General features: G+C 39.1%; 1 protein-coding gene across 1 annotated transcript; it reads left to right on the top strand.

Moving 5' to 3' along the window:
* The first annotated feature begins 12,145 nt into the window (after window positions 1-12,145).
* Window positions 12,146-16,309, top strand: LOC128742214 (stress-induced-phosphoprotein 1). Its single transcript, XM_053838494.1, has 3 exons — window positions 12,146-12,273; window positions 14,682-15,725; window positions 15,788-16,309. The coding sequence occupies exons 2-3, from the start codon at window positions 14,803-14,805 to the stop codon at window positions 15,858-15,860; spliced, it is 996 nt and encodes a 331-aa protein (XP_053694469.1). The 5' UTR covers window positions 12,146-12,273; window positions 14,682-14,802; the 3' UTR covers window positions 15,861-16,309.
* The last annotated feature ends 2,218 nt before the right edge of the window (window positions 16,310-18,527 follow it).

The following is an 18,527-nucleotide window of genomic DNA, read 5'->3' as shown; positions in this document are numbered from 1 at the left end:
TGTCCGTCCGCCATCTATCAAACCAGTTCGCGGGCCGCAAAGGCCAAATTCAAGAGCCGCAGTTTGGCCATCACTGGTCTAGCTGGTGTTACATAGGATATCATTTTGAATTATTCGACTGAAGGTACCGAAAGTGTAATCCTCAATTCCCGACACGAATCAGCCATCGTTGGCAGTTCCAGAACCTGCTTTTTGTTTGTACGTGTGGCAGGATGTTCGAACTGGTTTGTCTGATCATCTGGATGCTACGCTTGTTCCGCACCTGCCACTCTACCGGTCAGGAAAAATATGTACTAACTTTTGATTCCTGTCGGTCTACTATATTGCCGCTTTCCTCTGTCGAAACGTATTTACTTCTGTTTTTTGCTGAAATATCCAGTAAAACACTGTACCTGGAAAACAACATATTAGCCTCAACCGTTTGAAACAGTCCTAATCGAGTTCATTGCTGGTCCTAAAAAGAGTTATTATGGTGTATTTGAAGATAATAAAAGATGATTTTTCTATTTCTTTACCTAAAGCACAAATGGTGCTTTCTGTAGTCCGTACGGTATGGAGTTATGATGACGGCGATTAAAACTTTGGATTGATTCTTTTTTTTCACTGGCCTAATAAAATAAAAAGTTTCACTGGCCTGTGGATTCCGATATAAAACATCTGTTGGTGAGCAAACCGTGATCATTGTATTGTATTTACGACGAATCAAGAAGATCTATGACGTGGATCTTGGACCCGGCAACAATACCGTTCGCACAATAGAGGCTAAATGTTGTGATTGCTGGATGGTGTTGGCTCATTCCTAGTTTTTGTAAAGAGCTGCAATCCGGTTATGTTCGATATTTCGGAAGCAAGTAACAGATGCAAATTTTCTTAAAAATATGTTGCGGAAAATATAAAGAAAAAGAAAATATTGTACCCAACAAATATTTTTGTTATATAACAACTTATCAGGCGTTTGCTACTCGGTATTAGCTATACAATGGTTTTAATAAGGTATACTATTAAACAAAAATGTTTGTTGGGTATACAGAAAAATGAATTTTGTCTGTTCTGCATGTGCCTTATAGACTAGGAAACTACTAAACCGATCGGAGTGAAAATTTGTATGCGGTTTTTAGGGCCAGGGAAGGTTCTTATTGTACTAGCTAGTGCTGCTAATGAAAATACGTCTGTGCCGCCCAGTTGTAAAGTTTGTACTTCCCAGTATGTATATTAAATAGCATATCCAAGAATCTATGTTTACTAGATCAACGCATAATAGAGTTTATAAATATTTTACTATACTACACAGGGTGGCTCCCATACAAATAAAACCCAAATTTTACATATCTCGAGAACCAATCAAGCAAATTGAACCAAATTTTGGATGAGGTGGGGTTTTCCCTTCTCTGGAAGGGGTTGTACTCACACAAATAAAGCGGATATTTTTGCAAAACTCAAAAACTAATTGAACTCGAGAAAAATTCTTCCATAAACATTAGTCAATATCAAGATCACTAAAAACTGCTTATATACACTAGATGATTCAGGGCGAGACGGCCGCAGGTCGCGAGTACTGCCGGCGGAAGCGCTGACCACTACGAGGGGGGGCAGTCCCCAGAGAAAACACCTCTGTCTAGGTTTATTTGTTTTCCTAGGTCTACTGCCCTCTATTACTTTCCTTCAGTTGGGTCCGAACAAGCGACGGCGGGTAAGTGAGGATCGCACCCGCGAAATAGTACTTTTCGCTAAAAGGGTTTTCGCGAAATGGTATTCCGCTAACACTATATTCCGCATTATGGTCAACTGAGAATTGGTTTTCCGCGAAAATTCGGCGAAATGTTATATAATCACGGTGAATATTTAAATACTATTAGCTTTATTTTATCTGCCGTAATAATAATGGTGGGAGCAGCCACGTAGCCAGGGGGGCCTGGCGGCCTTGGCCCATCCCCCGAAATATTTTGGCTCACATTTTTATCGCGGCACTGCAAGAGATCTGTCGCAAAGGCGAGAAGGTGTGGAGGATCCGTGGCGGTAAAGCCAAATTTTTCCAGAGCGGTGGAGCGATCGACGAGCTGGGAACGGGCTTCGTAGTATTGGGAAAAATGCAGGATCACGTAATGGACTGGAAAGCGATCAACGAGAGGATGTGTGTGTTGAGGATAAAAGGCCGTTTCTTCAACTACACCATCATAAACGAGCATTGTCAATACGAAGGTAGACCCGACGACGAGAAGGAAGCGTTCTATGTGCAGCTGCAGGCAACGTACGACAGCTGCACACGACAGGACATCAAGATCGTCATCGGCGATATGAACGCCCAGGTCGGCAGGGAAGCAATGTATAGACCGGTGATCGGGTCCCATAGCCTGCACACCGATACGAACGACAACGGCCAACGATGCATGATCACCAGCGATGGTGATCAGAAGCACTTTCTTTTCCCACAAAGAATCCAAAAAGCCACCTGGAGATCACCTGACCAATGAACTTCGAACCAAATCGACCATATTCACATCGAGGGCCGGTTTTTCTCGAATATCACCAACGTACACTCCCTACGGGGTACTCGGACAATTACCTAATAGCAGTACACGTGCGCTTAAAGCTAGATGCTTCGACCCTCGAAAACGGGTGGAGTATGATACGCTCGGCCGTCAACGGGGTCGCAACCTCGGCGCTAGGAGTGGAAACCTCGAGCGGAACCAAAAAAGTGGTCTCTAGGAAACTCCGGTAATATACGTGGGAAAGGCGAGACCACACGAAGCCAGCTCCCCCTCGATCCAAAGTGTGTTCGGCTACTGGTAGTAAGAAAACTACGGCCTCCATGAGGCCAAACCTCCGGTAATTCCGTCTCTCCTAAATGCCAGTGAGCGGTAAAATCACAAAAATACAGTGCAGATAAACCTTCCACTTGCAAAAGCTTTTTCGGGCGTAATTTTCAGGAGGTTTATCGAACACGGTGTGGACCTGGCCCTGGGGTGACATTGCGATTCTCGTTTCGAGTGATTTTGGTTCGTTTCGACCACGTTAAATGAATGGGCGAAACGAACTAAAATCACTCGAAACGAAAATCGCAATACCACCCCTGATTCAAGAGCCCTGGGTCTACAAAGGAAGAATACAAGGTATTCAAACAAGAACATGTAAGTTCTTCTATGATGACAAATATGATCCTCCGAGAGCTGCTGTCTTGGCCAACGCAAACATTAATTGTTTGCCCATTACAGAGTTCATCAAACGAGACATAGTGGCGATCAGAGTTGAGGTATCAATCGCCAAGGGAAATCCGATATTATCGTAGCATTGCCCCATTTTCCTGGAGACGTTCCTAAGGTTGCAACTCAAGAGGTTGCGGCGTTCGTCAAATTCTGCATAGAAGTCAACAAAGACTGTATTATCGGCTGCGATGCCAACGCTATCGCATTTTGTGGGGAAGCACCGACCAGGGGTGTGAAATTGTCAAAATTTTGCGGACTAAACATCCATGAATGGCGACAATTTGGAACCAGCCAGCGTATCGAAAATAACAGCTAATAATAGTTAAATTATAACTAAAAGGCTACGTTTAACTGCTTTCTAATTAATTTCAGTTGTTTTAAAACGAATCAACCTTTAAGTAGGTCCCAGCACCAAAGGTATTAAAACCAATGAGTGGGACATGGACAATGTATGTGATTTGACAGCCACACCACCTCGCTGGCACCGACATCAACAATCGAGATGAGTGCCTTCTAGAATTTCTCTCGTTAAACAATATCGACATTGCTAATAAAAACAATGAACCTACATTCATGAATGCTATGAGGCAGGAAGTCTTGGACCTGATCTTGTGAGAAGCTAAGAGGCAAAAGGTTTCGAATTTGTGGGTTTTGCTGATGATTTGGTCATCATGGTTCTTTGAAAATTCGACGACGTGATATCGGATAGAATGCAGAGGGCCTTGGTGTAGTAAAGAAGGCCTGGGCATCAATCCCTCTATAACAACAATTGTTTGTGTTGTTTCACTAGGAAGAAGAAACTGAAATTACAATCTCTACACCTTAAGGAAGAAATTAAATGTAGAGTCTCGTCTCAGGAGTAATCCTATACGCTAAACTATCTTGGCACGCACACTTAGATTTAATAATTAGCAAGGCAGACTGCCTTATGGGTATGTTCTAGACTGGTAGGAAAAAATGGGTCCTCAAACCAAAAATGGTGATGTGGGTCTATACCGCCGTTGTGAGACCTAAGATAGCTTATGCCTCGTAGGTATGGTGGCCAAAAACTAATAAAAGCTACAGCTATTGAAAATTTGAACAAACTTCAACGATTATCATGCATGGCCGTAACTGGAGCAATGAAAAGCACACTTTCAAAGATTCTAGAAGCTATCCTCCACTTACTACCCCTGAACCAACATGTTCAGTTAGAGGCTAAGAAAAGTGTCCTAACACTTAAACGATTGAAGACAATACTCGACGGAGATAAAACCGGTCACTTGAGTATCCTGAATCTTCTACCTGTTTGTCGGTCCAGCTGCGGAAATGAATAGTGATTGGATGGAAGCTAGAACCAACTATGACATCCCATACACATTAAACGAACCCTCACGTTCGGTATGAGTTGGGGAGGGACCTAGCCTCCACAGTGGTTCAATCAAGTTCTATACCGACAGGTCAAAAATGGAAGTCAAAATGGGTGCTGGAGTGTACGGTCCCAGAACAAGAATATCTGTAGCTATGGGAGACTGGCCCACAGTCGTCCAGGCAGCGATAACCAGCTATAATAGAATATAGGGTCAGGTGGAGCAAGACGGGTCACCTAAGGAAAGTACCCGATGCGTTTTTCTACGAATTCAATTTTAAGCAGCTTATCATTTATTTAGATAAATCACTAATAATATAAATCCGAAAATAACCAAAATAAATAAAACGAAACAAAATAAAAGTTATATCAGACAAAAAGTGAAATGTCGGAAAACTACCCTTTTGCCGCATTAACTGTTTTGTGGATAAAATATATGCCGGGCCAGCTAAAAACTTATTTAATAACAACAATAAATAAACTCAAAAATATAGATATATGGACAAACATAGAGTGCCACACAAGTCTTTTTCAGTCTAACCCATCTTGCCCCTATTGAGCTGGTAGAACAAAATACATGTTTATTTAAAACTTTGTAGTATATAACAAACTAGCTGACCCGACAAACTTCCCCCATTGCTTAGCCTGATAAAATAAAGCGGATAGCATTTAGATATTCGTCATCATTGCAAACCATTTAGCCGAATACCATTTTGCGGAACACCAATTCTCGGTTGACTATAACGCGGAATATAGAGTTTCGCAAAATACTATTTCGCGAAAAACCTTACGCGGGATGTACCATTTCACGGAAAATCTTTTCGTAGAAAGTACCATTTCGCAGGGGTGACCCAACTGAAGGAAAGTAATAGAGGTCAGTAGATCTAGGAAAATAAATAAACCTAGATAGAGGTAATCTCTACGGGGGGCTGCCCCTCACAGTGGCCGGCGCTTCCGACTGCAGATCGCCGGCAACACTCGCGGCGTGTGGCCGTCGCACGCTGAATTATCTAATGTTACTATTGATAGTTTTTGGTGGTTAATCAATAACAAGATTAATGTTTTATGAAAGAATCTAAAATTGCTCGAATTCGATTAGTTTTAGAGTTACGCAAAAATTTCTGTTTTATTTGTATGAGAGTCCTTATCCCCCTACCACAGGGGTGAGGGGTCTCAAACCATCATTAAAAGAATGCTGGCTCCAAAACCACCCCACATGCCAAATTTGGTTCCATTTGCTTGATTACTTCTCGAGTTATAAGGAAATTTGTATTTCATTTGCATGGGAGCCCCCCCCCCCCCCTCCTAAAAACCGAGAGGGGTCCAATTTCATCATAGAAAAAATTCATGCCTCCAAAAACACCCACATGCCAAATATGGTTCCATTTGATTAACTAGTTCTCGAGTTATAAGGAAATTTGTATTTCATTTGTATAGGAGCCCCCTCTCCTGAAGCGGGGAAAGGTTTCAGTTCATCATAGAAAACATTCTTGTCTCCAAAAACACCCATATGTCATATTTTGTTCCACTTGCTTGATTAGTTCACGAGTTACGAGGAAATTTGTGTTTCATTGGTATGGGAGCGGCACTAAAAGCCTATAAAGTTTTTAAGTGCTCCTCAAAAATTGTCTGGGATTGCAATTGCTTCTTACGGCAACTAAGCCAAGTGAACTCGGTAAAATTGTACTAGGTTCCTGGTCATTGCGCTATAGAGTGGAATGAACTTGCAGACGAACCAGCCAGATGTGGATCTAACCCTCCATTCACGGTTCCAAATCCATTTCGCTGCATCCCTGACTGTGTGCTGAAAAGTGAGCTGACACAACGGGAGAGCGGAACAGGCATGGCCAATTGGGTATTTTAATTTTCCCAAAAAAGTGGATTTTTCTATCTCATTTGATAGCCCGTCGTTTCCTGAATCTAGCAGTTCTTTTTATATTTCAATTAAGTCAATATTCGATTAAAAAATTAATAAAAATCAAAACTAGAATGATTTGCTGTTTGACAGATATCAACCAAGCCGATTGATTGACTTGATGTCAGAAGTTCTCTCCCTCTCTTCTATCTCTCTGATAGAGCTCTTCATTTTAACCGAGCTTTTAAAGCTCTCATATGAAACCTGTATCGTTCGATGACCATAGTGTATCTATTCACTGCGTTGTCTAAGACGAGCTAAAAAGAAAAGTGGTTTACTTGTAAGCTATCGTCTTATTCCAAAATTTTTTTCAAATATAAAAAAAATGTTTTTTCATTACTTCCATTAGTCAAATTCGGAAAAGTCTTCATGTAGCGATTGAATGGCATCATATCTTGTCAGAATATGCGGAAATGTATATACCACTAAAATACCCAATTGGATGGCCGTACAATCCCTCAAACAATCAAAAAAATTATAACGCCGTGTATTAGGGTTACTCAAAAGTTGACATCAAGAAATCTCAGCACGCTTACCGGTCTTGTGACAGGACATTGTGCGAGTAAATACCATCTTCGGAATCTCGGTTTCGTCCAAGATAACATTTGTCGCTTGTGTAATGCCGAGCGTGATACCTCGGAACACTTGCTCTGCAATTGTGGAGCACTAATAGGACGTAGAGTGCAGTATTCCAAAAATGGTCTACCAGAGCCAAGGGAGATCTGCTTTGCGTCGCCGATCAAGGTAACAACGTTCAAAAACCAAGTCATCCCTGATTGGTACCTATCTCGCTCCAGCTACGAGCCTATTACTTACTTAACAAGTGATAGGTAAGCTTGAAGCGTACAGTAAAAGAAATAAACGGGGCATAGCACAATAGTTCAAAATAATGGACGCAGTGGTAAGAGTACTCAACAGAAGAGGGAGTTTCATAACGCAATTCTTGACAGTTATTCAAGATCAGTGTTATCGCTCAGAAGTACGAAAAATCGAGCAGATATAGTATAATGGGGACATGGCAATCGTTCGCATTATTCCAATTTTTCTCGGTGACGGTAATTGCGGCTTTTAAAAGTAGAGAGTGTTGGTTATTGGGTTATTAGGTTAGGTTACATGCTATACATGAAACTAAAACTGGCGGTTGCTGAAGGACTCAACAAACCACCTACTCATGGAAGAGAAATTAATGTATCTAAAGTAATTGCTCAGATTGAGTAATTTTTATAAAAGAGAATTTGAAATCAAAGCATATTAATAGCTAATACAATAAAAACATTAAATGCATACCTGTCTGCAAGATTCTTGTGTTTCGCAACTTTTGATGCAATTTGCAATCTATGTTCAGTAATGATTCTCTGCTCAATCACTTGCGATAGTGCTTTTCCACTCGCGCCTCCACATATTGCGATCTCTCTAAGGCCTAACTCAAGAGCATGTTTGTCGCTTAAGGATTACTCGATCTGTATAAAACATTTCAATTAATTTATGACTATTAAATTTTCAACCGTTACTCACCAGGTCATTGACTAATTCACAAGGGTATATTTTACGCTCAAGGATTGCAATTGGCAATCGTAAAGCCATAGCTTAGCCAGTACATTTCCTAAAAAAGTTATTTATCACAATTTGCTCCTAGTAGTTTGCGTCTCATGTGTAGTAATCCAAATATACCTGACGAATATTAAAGAAAAGATAATACCAATAATTCATACAATCAAAAAATATCGAATACTACCTATAGATGATGGTCTGCATGCAGATAGGATATATAAATTGCCTTTATTACAGTTCCAAATATACGTTTCCAACAGTCTATCCCGCAGCTCCCTCGCCGCAGTCAAGTTAAATGGAAATATTTGGACATCATTTCGCGTTTTATCCAAAAACACCTCACGGACACGTCTAAACCACCGATTGAACTGTTTAGAGCGGAAGTCCAGCACCATCCGCAATTAAAAAAATAAAACAGACAAGCTATAAATAACACCGATTACACCATAATAGTTTAGCAGTTTGTTTTTGTTAGTACACTACACAGTAAAATAATTCAACCTGTTTTCACGTACACAGAAAATAATTTAATACAATTTGTCACTTAAAGATTAGATTTTTTTTATTATTTGTTTTGCACTAACAAACTGTTCATAATATCAAAAAAATTTTAATAAAAACAAAAAAACTCACAACTAAGCACATCACTCGTGACTCAAATTTTTCGTAATGGCGGTGCGGTTTCAAATGACAGAAAGAAAAAGGGCAAAATAAACATAAAATTGTCATCAAGAAACGCGTTTCCATAGTCGGTTGAAAAGCACTAAACTTATACTGTTACGATAACCCATAAAAATGTTAAAACTACCATGATATTCTTACAGTTAGTAAGTTACCAATTTTATGGTCCTGTTGACAATTCAATATTGTTATATCAAGCTGCAAAAATATTGTCATTAGAAGTATGAGAGAAAAGTCAATTTAACCACGGAAATAGTCAGCGATTTGCTTGTTGTCATAGTAGTTTTAACCACGAAACTTCTCAAGTTGACAATAATCATGGTAAGCGCTACAATATTGCAATATAGTTAAGATGACCATGCATACATGTTTCGCATTACCATGGTTTTTTTCTCAGTGAAGGATTCGCGGTGTGTGAAAGCGACTGGATTTAGTGAATTAAAATGTCCGTTCGATTTGCGGCAGACAGTGCCATACTGTAATTAAGCCGCACGGATGAACGGCTTCGCTGTTTCAATCTTCATGGTCCGAGTAATTGAAACTGATTCAATTCAATTTGATTACGATTTATTGCACTGCAATTAAGCTAGATCGATACGATAATCGTTTCCGATAGTAAGTGAAATTTATGCGGAAAATCAAACGCAGTTTTTCTTATCGCTGTTTATTGTTTAAATTTTTTGTCGCATATATCAAAATAGTTTTAATTTTATTCAATATTCAAATTTATTTTAAAAAACTGGTTGTAACCACAAATTGTTCATAAAATCCAACAAACAAAGCTTTCTACACCTATACCATAGACATAACTAAGTGATTCCATCTAAACTTAGAAGAAATCATAATGCGCCTCCATAGGTTTTCAGAAGCTTTTCAACTACTGCTTTAGCAATGACATGAACCAAAGCACCCAACCGAAACATACGTTACGCCTTTATTTATTTTATTTCAGACACACTGCAAGGTTAGAGTTCCTATACAGAGAGTGGTGACATCGTCAATATGTATTGGAATGACAATAGAGCTTGCTAATTTGCCGTTGTGTTGGTGGTTTGTTTTCCGGTTTTCCCCCAGTTTGAAAAACGTCATGGAAAACCAACAGCAGCAGCAACAAATTGCGTGTACGTATACGGGGCATAGTGTGCGTACGGAAGCTGTCAGCAATCTCAATGGATTAATGAACACTCTTAAATGAATCTACCTGTAAATAGGTCGGATTTAGCTAAAACTTGATTGAAACTACTCAAAATGCCCTTAAAGTGTACAAACTCAAATTTTGGGTAAGAGATTCAACCAATTTTGGCAACTTGCTACCGATAATCTTTATATCTTCGTCTTAATAGATCTTACTAGATAAATCGTCTCGCTCAAACCATTGTAGAGGTATGAGGTGGGACCATCATCATCATCCTAATAGGACACCGCCTCTAGTTTCTAAATAACAGTTTATACTAGTTAATAAATAAGTAATAAATAACAGAATTTGATATTAGTGTTTCTTCATGCGCCATGCGTGAGAGTATGCTTGAAACTATTGATGTTTCTCTGCTGAATACAACAGATGTCGTTACTTTGTAACGCATATTGTACTTTTTGAAAACATCCAATTTTGCGCGACAATAAATTTACTCAAGGCAACAACATTACTCTCTCGTGCATCTCAGTTTCTTTTGTGTTAATCGCTAATCACAATATAAGGGATGCTAGTGTGTGACTGTATTGGTGGTTTGTGTGCATCCGGAAAGGGTTTCGCTATGGAAAAAAATTCACGATGAATACAAATCGCGTATCCAGCTCTTTACGCGCGATAATGGTGGACGCTATAAATTGTGTTCGTAATATGCGAACAATCTTTTTGACAACTTAGCATACATCAAATCTGGCATTCTTCTTTTACAACACTACCGTGCTCTTTCTTTCGTTTACGCCAAAGAAGGAAAGCAAAAATGTGCGAAATGTAAACAAAACTATTGCTCTCCTTCTTTTGCGTAAACGAAAGAAAGAGCAACACTGCCGTACAAGAGAAGAGTGCCCTGTGGTCGGCTAACGTATGAAAATGTTTGCTTATTATCATGTACATATTCTGGCTAGTCTCGACACTTATAAGATAGGCACTGCCGGTACAGAAAGAGCACAGAGCGATGGTATTGGTTAAGAGTCTGACATGGCATTGCACGCTGGTAAATGTAATAGAAAAAGTGTAACCGTTTCGATCCGTGGTTGATAATACTTTCATTGACTTTTACAAACTCGACATAAAAAATAACGGTACACTCAAGTACTTTTTTTACACGGTTTAGTTTTTTGAGTATTAAGAACGGGATAACTTAGAGACCATTCATTTATTTCTCAATACATTTGGAAGTAGCTCGACGTCGACATTCCTCACGTAGATTGTAAATAGTTTCTTAGCTGCACCGTTTTCGAGTAATCGAAAAAAACAGATCGTGTAAAAAAAGACTTGAGTGTACTTACACCCAACAAATATGTTTGATAAATAACAGCTTGTTTCTTTTCGATTGATCGAAAACGATGCAACTTGTCAACTTGATTCCAATCACATTTTCGGTTTAAGATACAACATTATCATACAAAACGAGTTTAGTAAACAGATAATTTTAAAAACTGCACAATAAGTCAACTGATAGCATAATAACATAATCGAACCAGTTTCAAACATTCTAAAATAATTTATAATAAGAAATCAATGCAAAAAATCGCTTTCACACGATTTTATAGGAAAAATGAAACATACTCTTTGCGTAAAAAGCAAATCGAGTTTGTTAGCTGTTTGTGATTTATTCATAATTTACATTTACATTTTTACTAAATTAGTCTTTTCACATAAACCACATAAAAGTTTGCTAGCAAGTAAACGACTAAATAATGCGTACCGTCGGTGCCTTGCGCACCTATCGGCATAAAATAGACCCTACGGGGGTTCATAGCATCTTATTCAGCAACTCCTATTCCTATACCTCCTTGTAGTACCAACCGGGAGCAAGCTTGGTGGGGATCGGGTAACCTACCCACGCAACGAAGTTTGCTAAAAATTACCCGTTATTATGGTTTTCAATCTGGAAGTGTATAACTTGCATGCAACTGCTAGAGTGACTATATACAGAGTGGCGACAATGTCAAAATTGGAATGATATTTATCTGTCAGTGTCATTCCAATCGAGCAGACAACCTATCCAACGCGTATGCAGGAAAGAGAAAGAAAAACCTAGGATAAACCGCATTGCATACATTTGGGATGACTTGGCGCCACTCTGTATATAGTCACTCTAGCAACTGCAACCAAAAGTTCTACCAATAACGCTAATAACGCTAATTCTAGGTAACCCTATTGACAGCTGATCGAATAACGCTATAACGGGAGCGAAATAAAACTTCAAAAACCAGACGGAAAACAACTTCCAGCCCAGTTACAGTCCCCTCATCCAAGCCGAAAGCGTTTACGACAAAAAGCATTGTCGGTGTAGAGTGCAGTTCGGCTACGGCTAGAAATATATTGTGAACTGTTGTGCTGTGCGATAAATGAGTTGATTCCTGACCAGCGATCCTATTAAACTGTAAGTATAGGCTTTTTTCGCAGCTCGTATAATAAGGAACTGTTTACAAACGATGCATGATCTTATTTGTTTACCTGCATCTTATTTATCAAAAGATGTTCAAATGTTAGTCAACTCTAGAGTTTGCCGCCTCGGAAGGGAGATACTGGCGAACGTTGCTGTAGAAACTAATCATCGCGTGAAATAGTCATCGTTCATTAACTTTTGTCAGTGTATGGACAAACTACTCAGTTTTCAAGTCCTTTCTTTGTTATTAATGCTTCTACTAGCGACCATAATGCATTTTTAACCTCACTTTTTTCACTGACTGACCAGCATAATCCACAGAATATGTCCAACGAGGGGTGTCCGAATATTATCTACATGTAATCGGTGTGTAGAATTGTATTTGTATTTTTTTTTATTTTTATTCAACAAAATTTGCACTGATTTAGCTAAAACTTTGTTAAAACTACTCGAACTGCCCTTAAAGTCTACAAACTCAGATTCTGAGTTGTTTTTTAATCAAAACTTAGCAGGAGTTTTTGTTTTTTAACCTGGGTTAGTTCCACCAACAGGACCACTGAATAAACAAACGTTTTCGGGCTGTCAGTGTTATGTTATGTTATGATAGCGGAAAAGAAGCGTTGTACGGCCGTCATGTCAAATTTGTGAATACATCTCTTGATTTTATCAATCAATTGTTTGCAATTCGTGGTTTTCCAGTTATTTTTGTATACCATGGAGTTCAAAATTCCGAAGAAATCGTCGATTGGGCGATACTGAGGCAGATTTATCAGGTTGTGGTTTCTGGTACAAATGGGATCGAATGGGTATTCAGGAACGGTTGTGTTTTTTGCCATAATACGATGATGCTTTATCCAAAACACGTAGTGTATTATTGATTTCATGCCATTAAATTTGCCTAAGGCCGCGTACCGAGTAAATTTCTGCCAGAATTGGATGTTGCATTTCTGCTAGTTTTCTGGCAGAAATTCGATTGTTCGATTTCTACCGTACGCGCCTAAGCGGGTCATTCCTGGTCCGATTCTGGCAGAAATTTTGCCTTACGGTTTTTCTGCCGGATTTCTGTTCGATTTCTGCCAGAGGTTTTGAATAAAAACCGATTTTGTACCGATTCAGCTTTCCCTCCTTTTTTGGAGGATAGCAGCAGCGGACTGTAGCAGCAAGAAGCATGCAATTAACAGGTTAACAATTAAATTATACCTCCTTTATCATGTTCCATATTGTTCTATTTTTTGCCCGAAACTGCAAAACTGACGAACCACTTTATTTCTCCTGCCTTAAAGTGTCACATTATGACATAAGAGAATCGAGCGAAAAATGAAGACCTCGAACTACAGACGGTAGATAATCTACAGACGCGCAAAGAGCGTGGCATAAAACACCAATCGAACCGTCAAATCGAGACACCAAATGAGCAAAGTAAACAAACTTGTGTTTCGTATAGGCAGGGAAGACTAAGTTTTGTAATCTACTTGAAATATTAAAACTTTAACTATTGATTTACTAACAACATATGGATTAGTTACACTCGATATATCATATAATGCTTTGAAAAATTCAATTGGCTTGTTCAATTTGCAAAATATGCGTCGTAATTCGCGACGTTCCATGGAACATACCTCGCGATTCACGCAACTTACTGCTGATTATAGGGAGATTGATCCAATTCTGACCGGTTGCCAAAACTGTTTAAATAAAATAAACAAAAAAAAGTGTTGCCGAATTGGTAATTTTTCTCTTTGCGCGTCTGTAGATTATCTACCGTCTGTACCTCGAACCGGTTCTGAATGTCAAACTCTGCTGGCGCCATATTGGTTCTGTTCGATTTCTGCCAGGCTCAGGTATCCGACTTTTTCGTAAACTGGGAGTGACAGCGTCAGGATATTCCGCGGACTCAAAATTTGACAGTGGGCCCAAATCAAACTGCTGGTAGTTGGGTGAAACGCAGTGATGAAGTGCTATTTCATTTTCGCACACACGAGATGTTTGCGGCGAAAACACTTACCTGCCGATGGGGTGGTAATTTTCTTGAGCTAAAATTATTTAACCTCCCGCGCAGGTATATAAACTACCTGTGTGAGTTAAATGTATGCATATTTGGGTTTATTTATTTACTTTTGTGTAAAAATTTCTGGCATCTCTACTGCTAACGGCAATAACGGTAGTAACGTTACAGGTAAACACAAAAATTCGCCTAGGCAATTTCGCCGTTTCGGGATTTTTCTTGACAGTTCTCGGGTTGCTTGTCTCTTTCTTTCCACCATTGTCAAACGGACCATGACACACAGCGCATGTTTTCATGGTTTTCATTCTCGATTGTTCGAATCAGCTTCATAAATTTTTAGCATCTGGCTGACTGTTAGTGCATTTGCGATTCTAATACCGGTTATATCATATTGCAGCTTCCGATATACTGTGCCCAAAGGATAAAGGAGCAGGATTTTACGAAGAACACGTTGGTCGAATAGTGCAGTAGCTTCTTTTTGTGAGTTTAAGCAGCAGTAAGTTTTTAAACAGACTAGAATGGCTTCTAAAGAGGAAGAGAATCTTCCAGAAAATAAGAAATTAGCTCGCAAGGCGAAAGAGCAAGGAAATGAGGCGTACAAGAAAAAAGATTTCGAAGTCGCTTTGAGCCATTACCGTACGGCGCTGCAGCATGATCCTACGGATATTACATTCCACAATAACATCGCTGCGGTGTATTTCGAGCAAAAAGAGTTCCAGAAATGTATCGCCGAGTGCGAAAAAGCAGTCGAGGTTGGTCGCGAAAATCGGGCAGATTACAAGCTTATAGCAAAGGCCTTCACCCGCATTGGCAATTCCTATCGCAAACTAGAAAACTACAAGTCTGCTAAGACTTACTTCGAGAAAAGTCTTTCGGAATACAGAACGCCGGAAGTGAAGGCATTGTTAAGTGATACCGAAAAGCAGATCAAAGAACAGGAAAGATTAGCATATATCGACCCGGTCAAGGCTGAAGAGGAAAAAGAGCAAGGTAACCAATTTTTTAAGAAGGGCGATTACAGCACAGCAGTCAAACACTACACGGAAGCAATTCGTCGCAATCCAGACGATGCCAAACTATATAGCAATCGAGCAGCTTGTTACACCAAGCTGGCTGCTTTTGACTTAGGCCTTAAAGATTGTGAAATGTGCTGCAAACTGGATGAAACCTTTATCAAGGGCTGGATCCGTAAAGGTAAAATCCTACAAGTAATGCAGAAAAGTTCAGAAGCGTTGACTGCCTACCAGAAAGCTCTTGAAATCGATCCGAACAACGCAGAAGCCCTGGAAGGATACCGAGCCTGCACAATGGCAGTGCACTCCGATCCGAAAGAGGTATGGAAGAAGGCCATGCACGATCCCGAGGTGCAACAGATTCTGAAAGATCCCGCGATGCGAGTTATTCTAGACCAGATGCAAAGCGACCCAAAGGCGGTTCAAGAGTGAGTATTTGAGTACTGTCTTTTGTACCTCTTAATAACGATTAACATTTGTTATATTCTAGGCATCTTAAAAATCCTGAGGTGGCATCCAAAATCCAAAAACTCCTGGAATCCGGTATCATTCAAATTTACTAAAACGTTTCTACTAGTTACCGCAGTTACGCGGTAATGGTCCTTGGAAAGGTGTGTTCAATAGGTACCGGGCAGTCAATGGAGATCTCTACTGTCAACGCCAGTTTTATATGCGAGTACGAGTCGTTTTCTCAAAATCTAACTTCTGTTGGCTTTCCAAATTGCTTTTCAAATTTACACAAACAAAGCGCATCAGTCGCCGCCGTATTATACTTTCGAGAGAAGAGAAATGGCTAAAAGAAAAACCCTTGACATACAAACACAATATTCATTCAATAAGCTTATTGATAATATAGTAGAATAAATCTTTAAGCAAAGCAAACGCGTACATTAAAGTAGATAAATCGTAATAATTATCGCTCGTACCGCAGCCGCAGCAGCAAACAGTGGAACAGTTCTAAACTAGCCAGTATAAATTGGAAGTAATAATCGAAATAAAACTAGGATTTATTAACAAAGACTTTGTCTATTTTTTCTGAACAATATAAAGTTAATGTTTCTGCTCAAAAAAATGTAAAACTGCAAAAATACAAATTTTACATTGAACATAGTTTCCAACACTTCCATTTCATTTAGCCCATTTTCGCTTAATTGTAGCGTCGCTGGTATTACTAGTTTATCAGTTGGTTATGCTAATTGTCATATGGGCCTTGAACTAAATTTACGTCTGCAGAAATTTTTCCGTTTCGTACAATACTATTTTTAGTTGGAATTTAATGAAAGTTTAAAGAAATCGGATGAGCCATTCCACTCATTTGACGCCAGTACGCATGTATTTTCAGATCGGAATCGGTAGTCAAGCTGCAAAATGGAGTCAGTTACAGTAAACAGATACAAAAACAGGTACCTCGATATAAGACCAATTTATAATTTCAAAAAGTTGTCTTATATCGAAACATGATTTTTTCAAAAAAAAAAATTGCATTAGGGATCGCCAATTTTGCTGTGTTGTGTGTTTACGTTTTTTGAGTTATTTATAATTGTTTAAGCTATTAGTTTTTTACAATTTTTAACTTAATGCAAAGCGCACGGAATTAGAGCGCATCACGGTAGGTAACGGGCCACTAGCTGATGCTAGATTACCAGAACATCCAGGTAGTTTCGTTTATATCATATTCTCTTATTTCCGAAAAAACTGAAAAGGGACTGCGAGTAAAGGCACGACAAGCTTAATGGGAAATGGCAGCATGAAGACGATAAAAACTACCTGAGCATATCGTCACTTTTAAAAAACGGTCAATACTGATGAGAACGATGTGACCACAGTTTTAAAGAGGAAATAGGTAAGCTTAAAAAAGTATGTTCGGAATCCTTTTAATTATTCGGCTTACCGTGTTTTCATGTTAAATGAACTTCGAATTTTTAATTTATCTCACCAATGTAAAAACCAATGCCCTGAAAAAAGATCAACATTCAAAACTACTCCGATTTTGTTTAAATGTTGTGTACTTAGTCAGAAGTTTTCAGAAAATTTTAGGCCCTTTTTTTATTTAGCGTACCCGGTTAGTGAACGGTTTTCCAATTAATATTTTTTGAAACGATGGTTCTACAATTGATGAAGGGACGAAAGTAATAGTAGGGGAAAGTAATGAAATTTTTTTGGAAAATGGTGGGGAAAGAGAGGAAAGGTAAGGGGGGGGGAATACGTAGCTACGCTTAATAAGTCGTCGTTATGACTCCTAGCTTTTGTATAATGCTGGAAGGTGCATGGGTCGAACCAAGCTATAATCAGAGATTATAACGGTTGTACAACATTTTCCCGAAAACCGTTTCCCCGAAACCCAGTTCCCCGAAGGATATTTTCCCGAAGCCTATTTCCCCGAATGAACTGTTTTCCCGAAGACCATTTTCCCGAATGTACTACTTCCCCGAATACCATTTCCCCGAATATAATACTTGCCCGAATGTACCATTTCCCCGAAAAGTGACGTTTTATATTTCGAGGTCACAAATTATATAGGTGTTGAAGCTAAGCACATCAGAGATCAGAGTATTAGGCATTACTGATCCGAGGCGCGCAAATTCCGTTCGGCTAATTTTGGCTCCTAGTTCCGTGCAAATGGTATTAAAGTCAACAATATCTCTGAACAAAACATGCACATTTCCTTCTACAATGTTTGAATGCTTGAGAGTATACGTTCAAACATTTTTGTCGAAAATGTTCTGTATGTTCCGCTAGGAAACCGCCACCTTTAGACCAAGCGTATGAAATTAGGCGTCGCACGCAATTGCGGCACCTCACGGACTCAACGAACGGTTGTCCGACTTTCTCTAGGAAACTAAACACCAGAAAATAAAATACCGAAGGATATTCCCCAGAAAGAATCATTCTCCAGAAAACCAATGCTCAGGAAGTACTAAATTCCAGAAAACCAATTCCAAGTATCATATTCCAAAGAACTGATTCTCAGAAAGTACTATTTACCAGAGAGCTATTGGTAAGAAAGAACCAATATCTAGAAAAATATTTAACAACGAGTAACCCAAAGTTAAAAATAAATGGAGCGTTCATTTATTTAAAGGAATTAACTTACATCAGGAAACAAAACCAAATTATTCTGCAGTAGGTATTATTATAATTATTAATAACTTTTCTTCCAACCACATCTTCATCTGCTATCTTACAGTTTATTAAGTATCTCTCTTTTCTTGATTTTTCGCGCATCGTCT

Source organism: Sabethes cyaneus, chromosome 3 (genome assembly GCF_943734655.1).
Source record: "Sabethes cyaneus chromosome 3, idSabCyanKW18_F2, whole genome shotgun sequence".
NCBI classification, from domain to species: domain Eukaryota; kingdom Metazoa; phylum Arthropoda; class Insecta; order Diptera; family Culicidae; genus Sabethes; species Sabethes cyaneus.
This window is presented reverse-complemented; position numbering and strand designations above follow the sequence as displayed.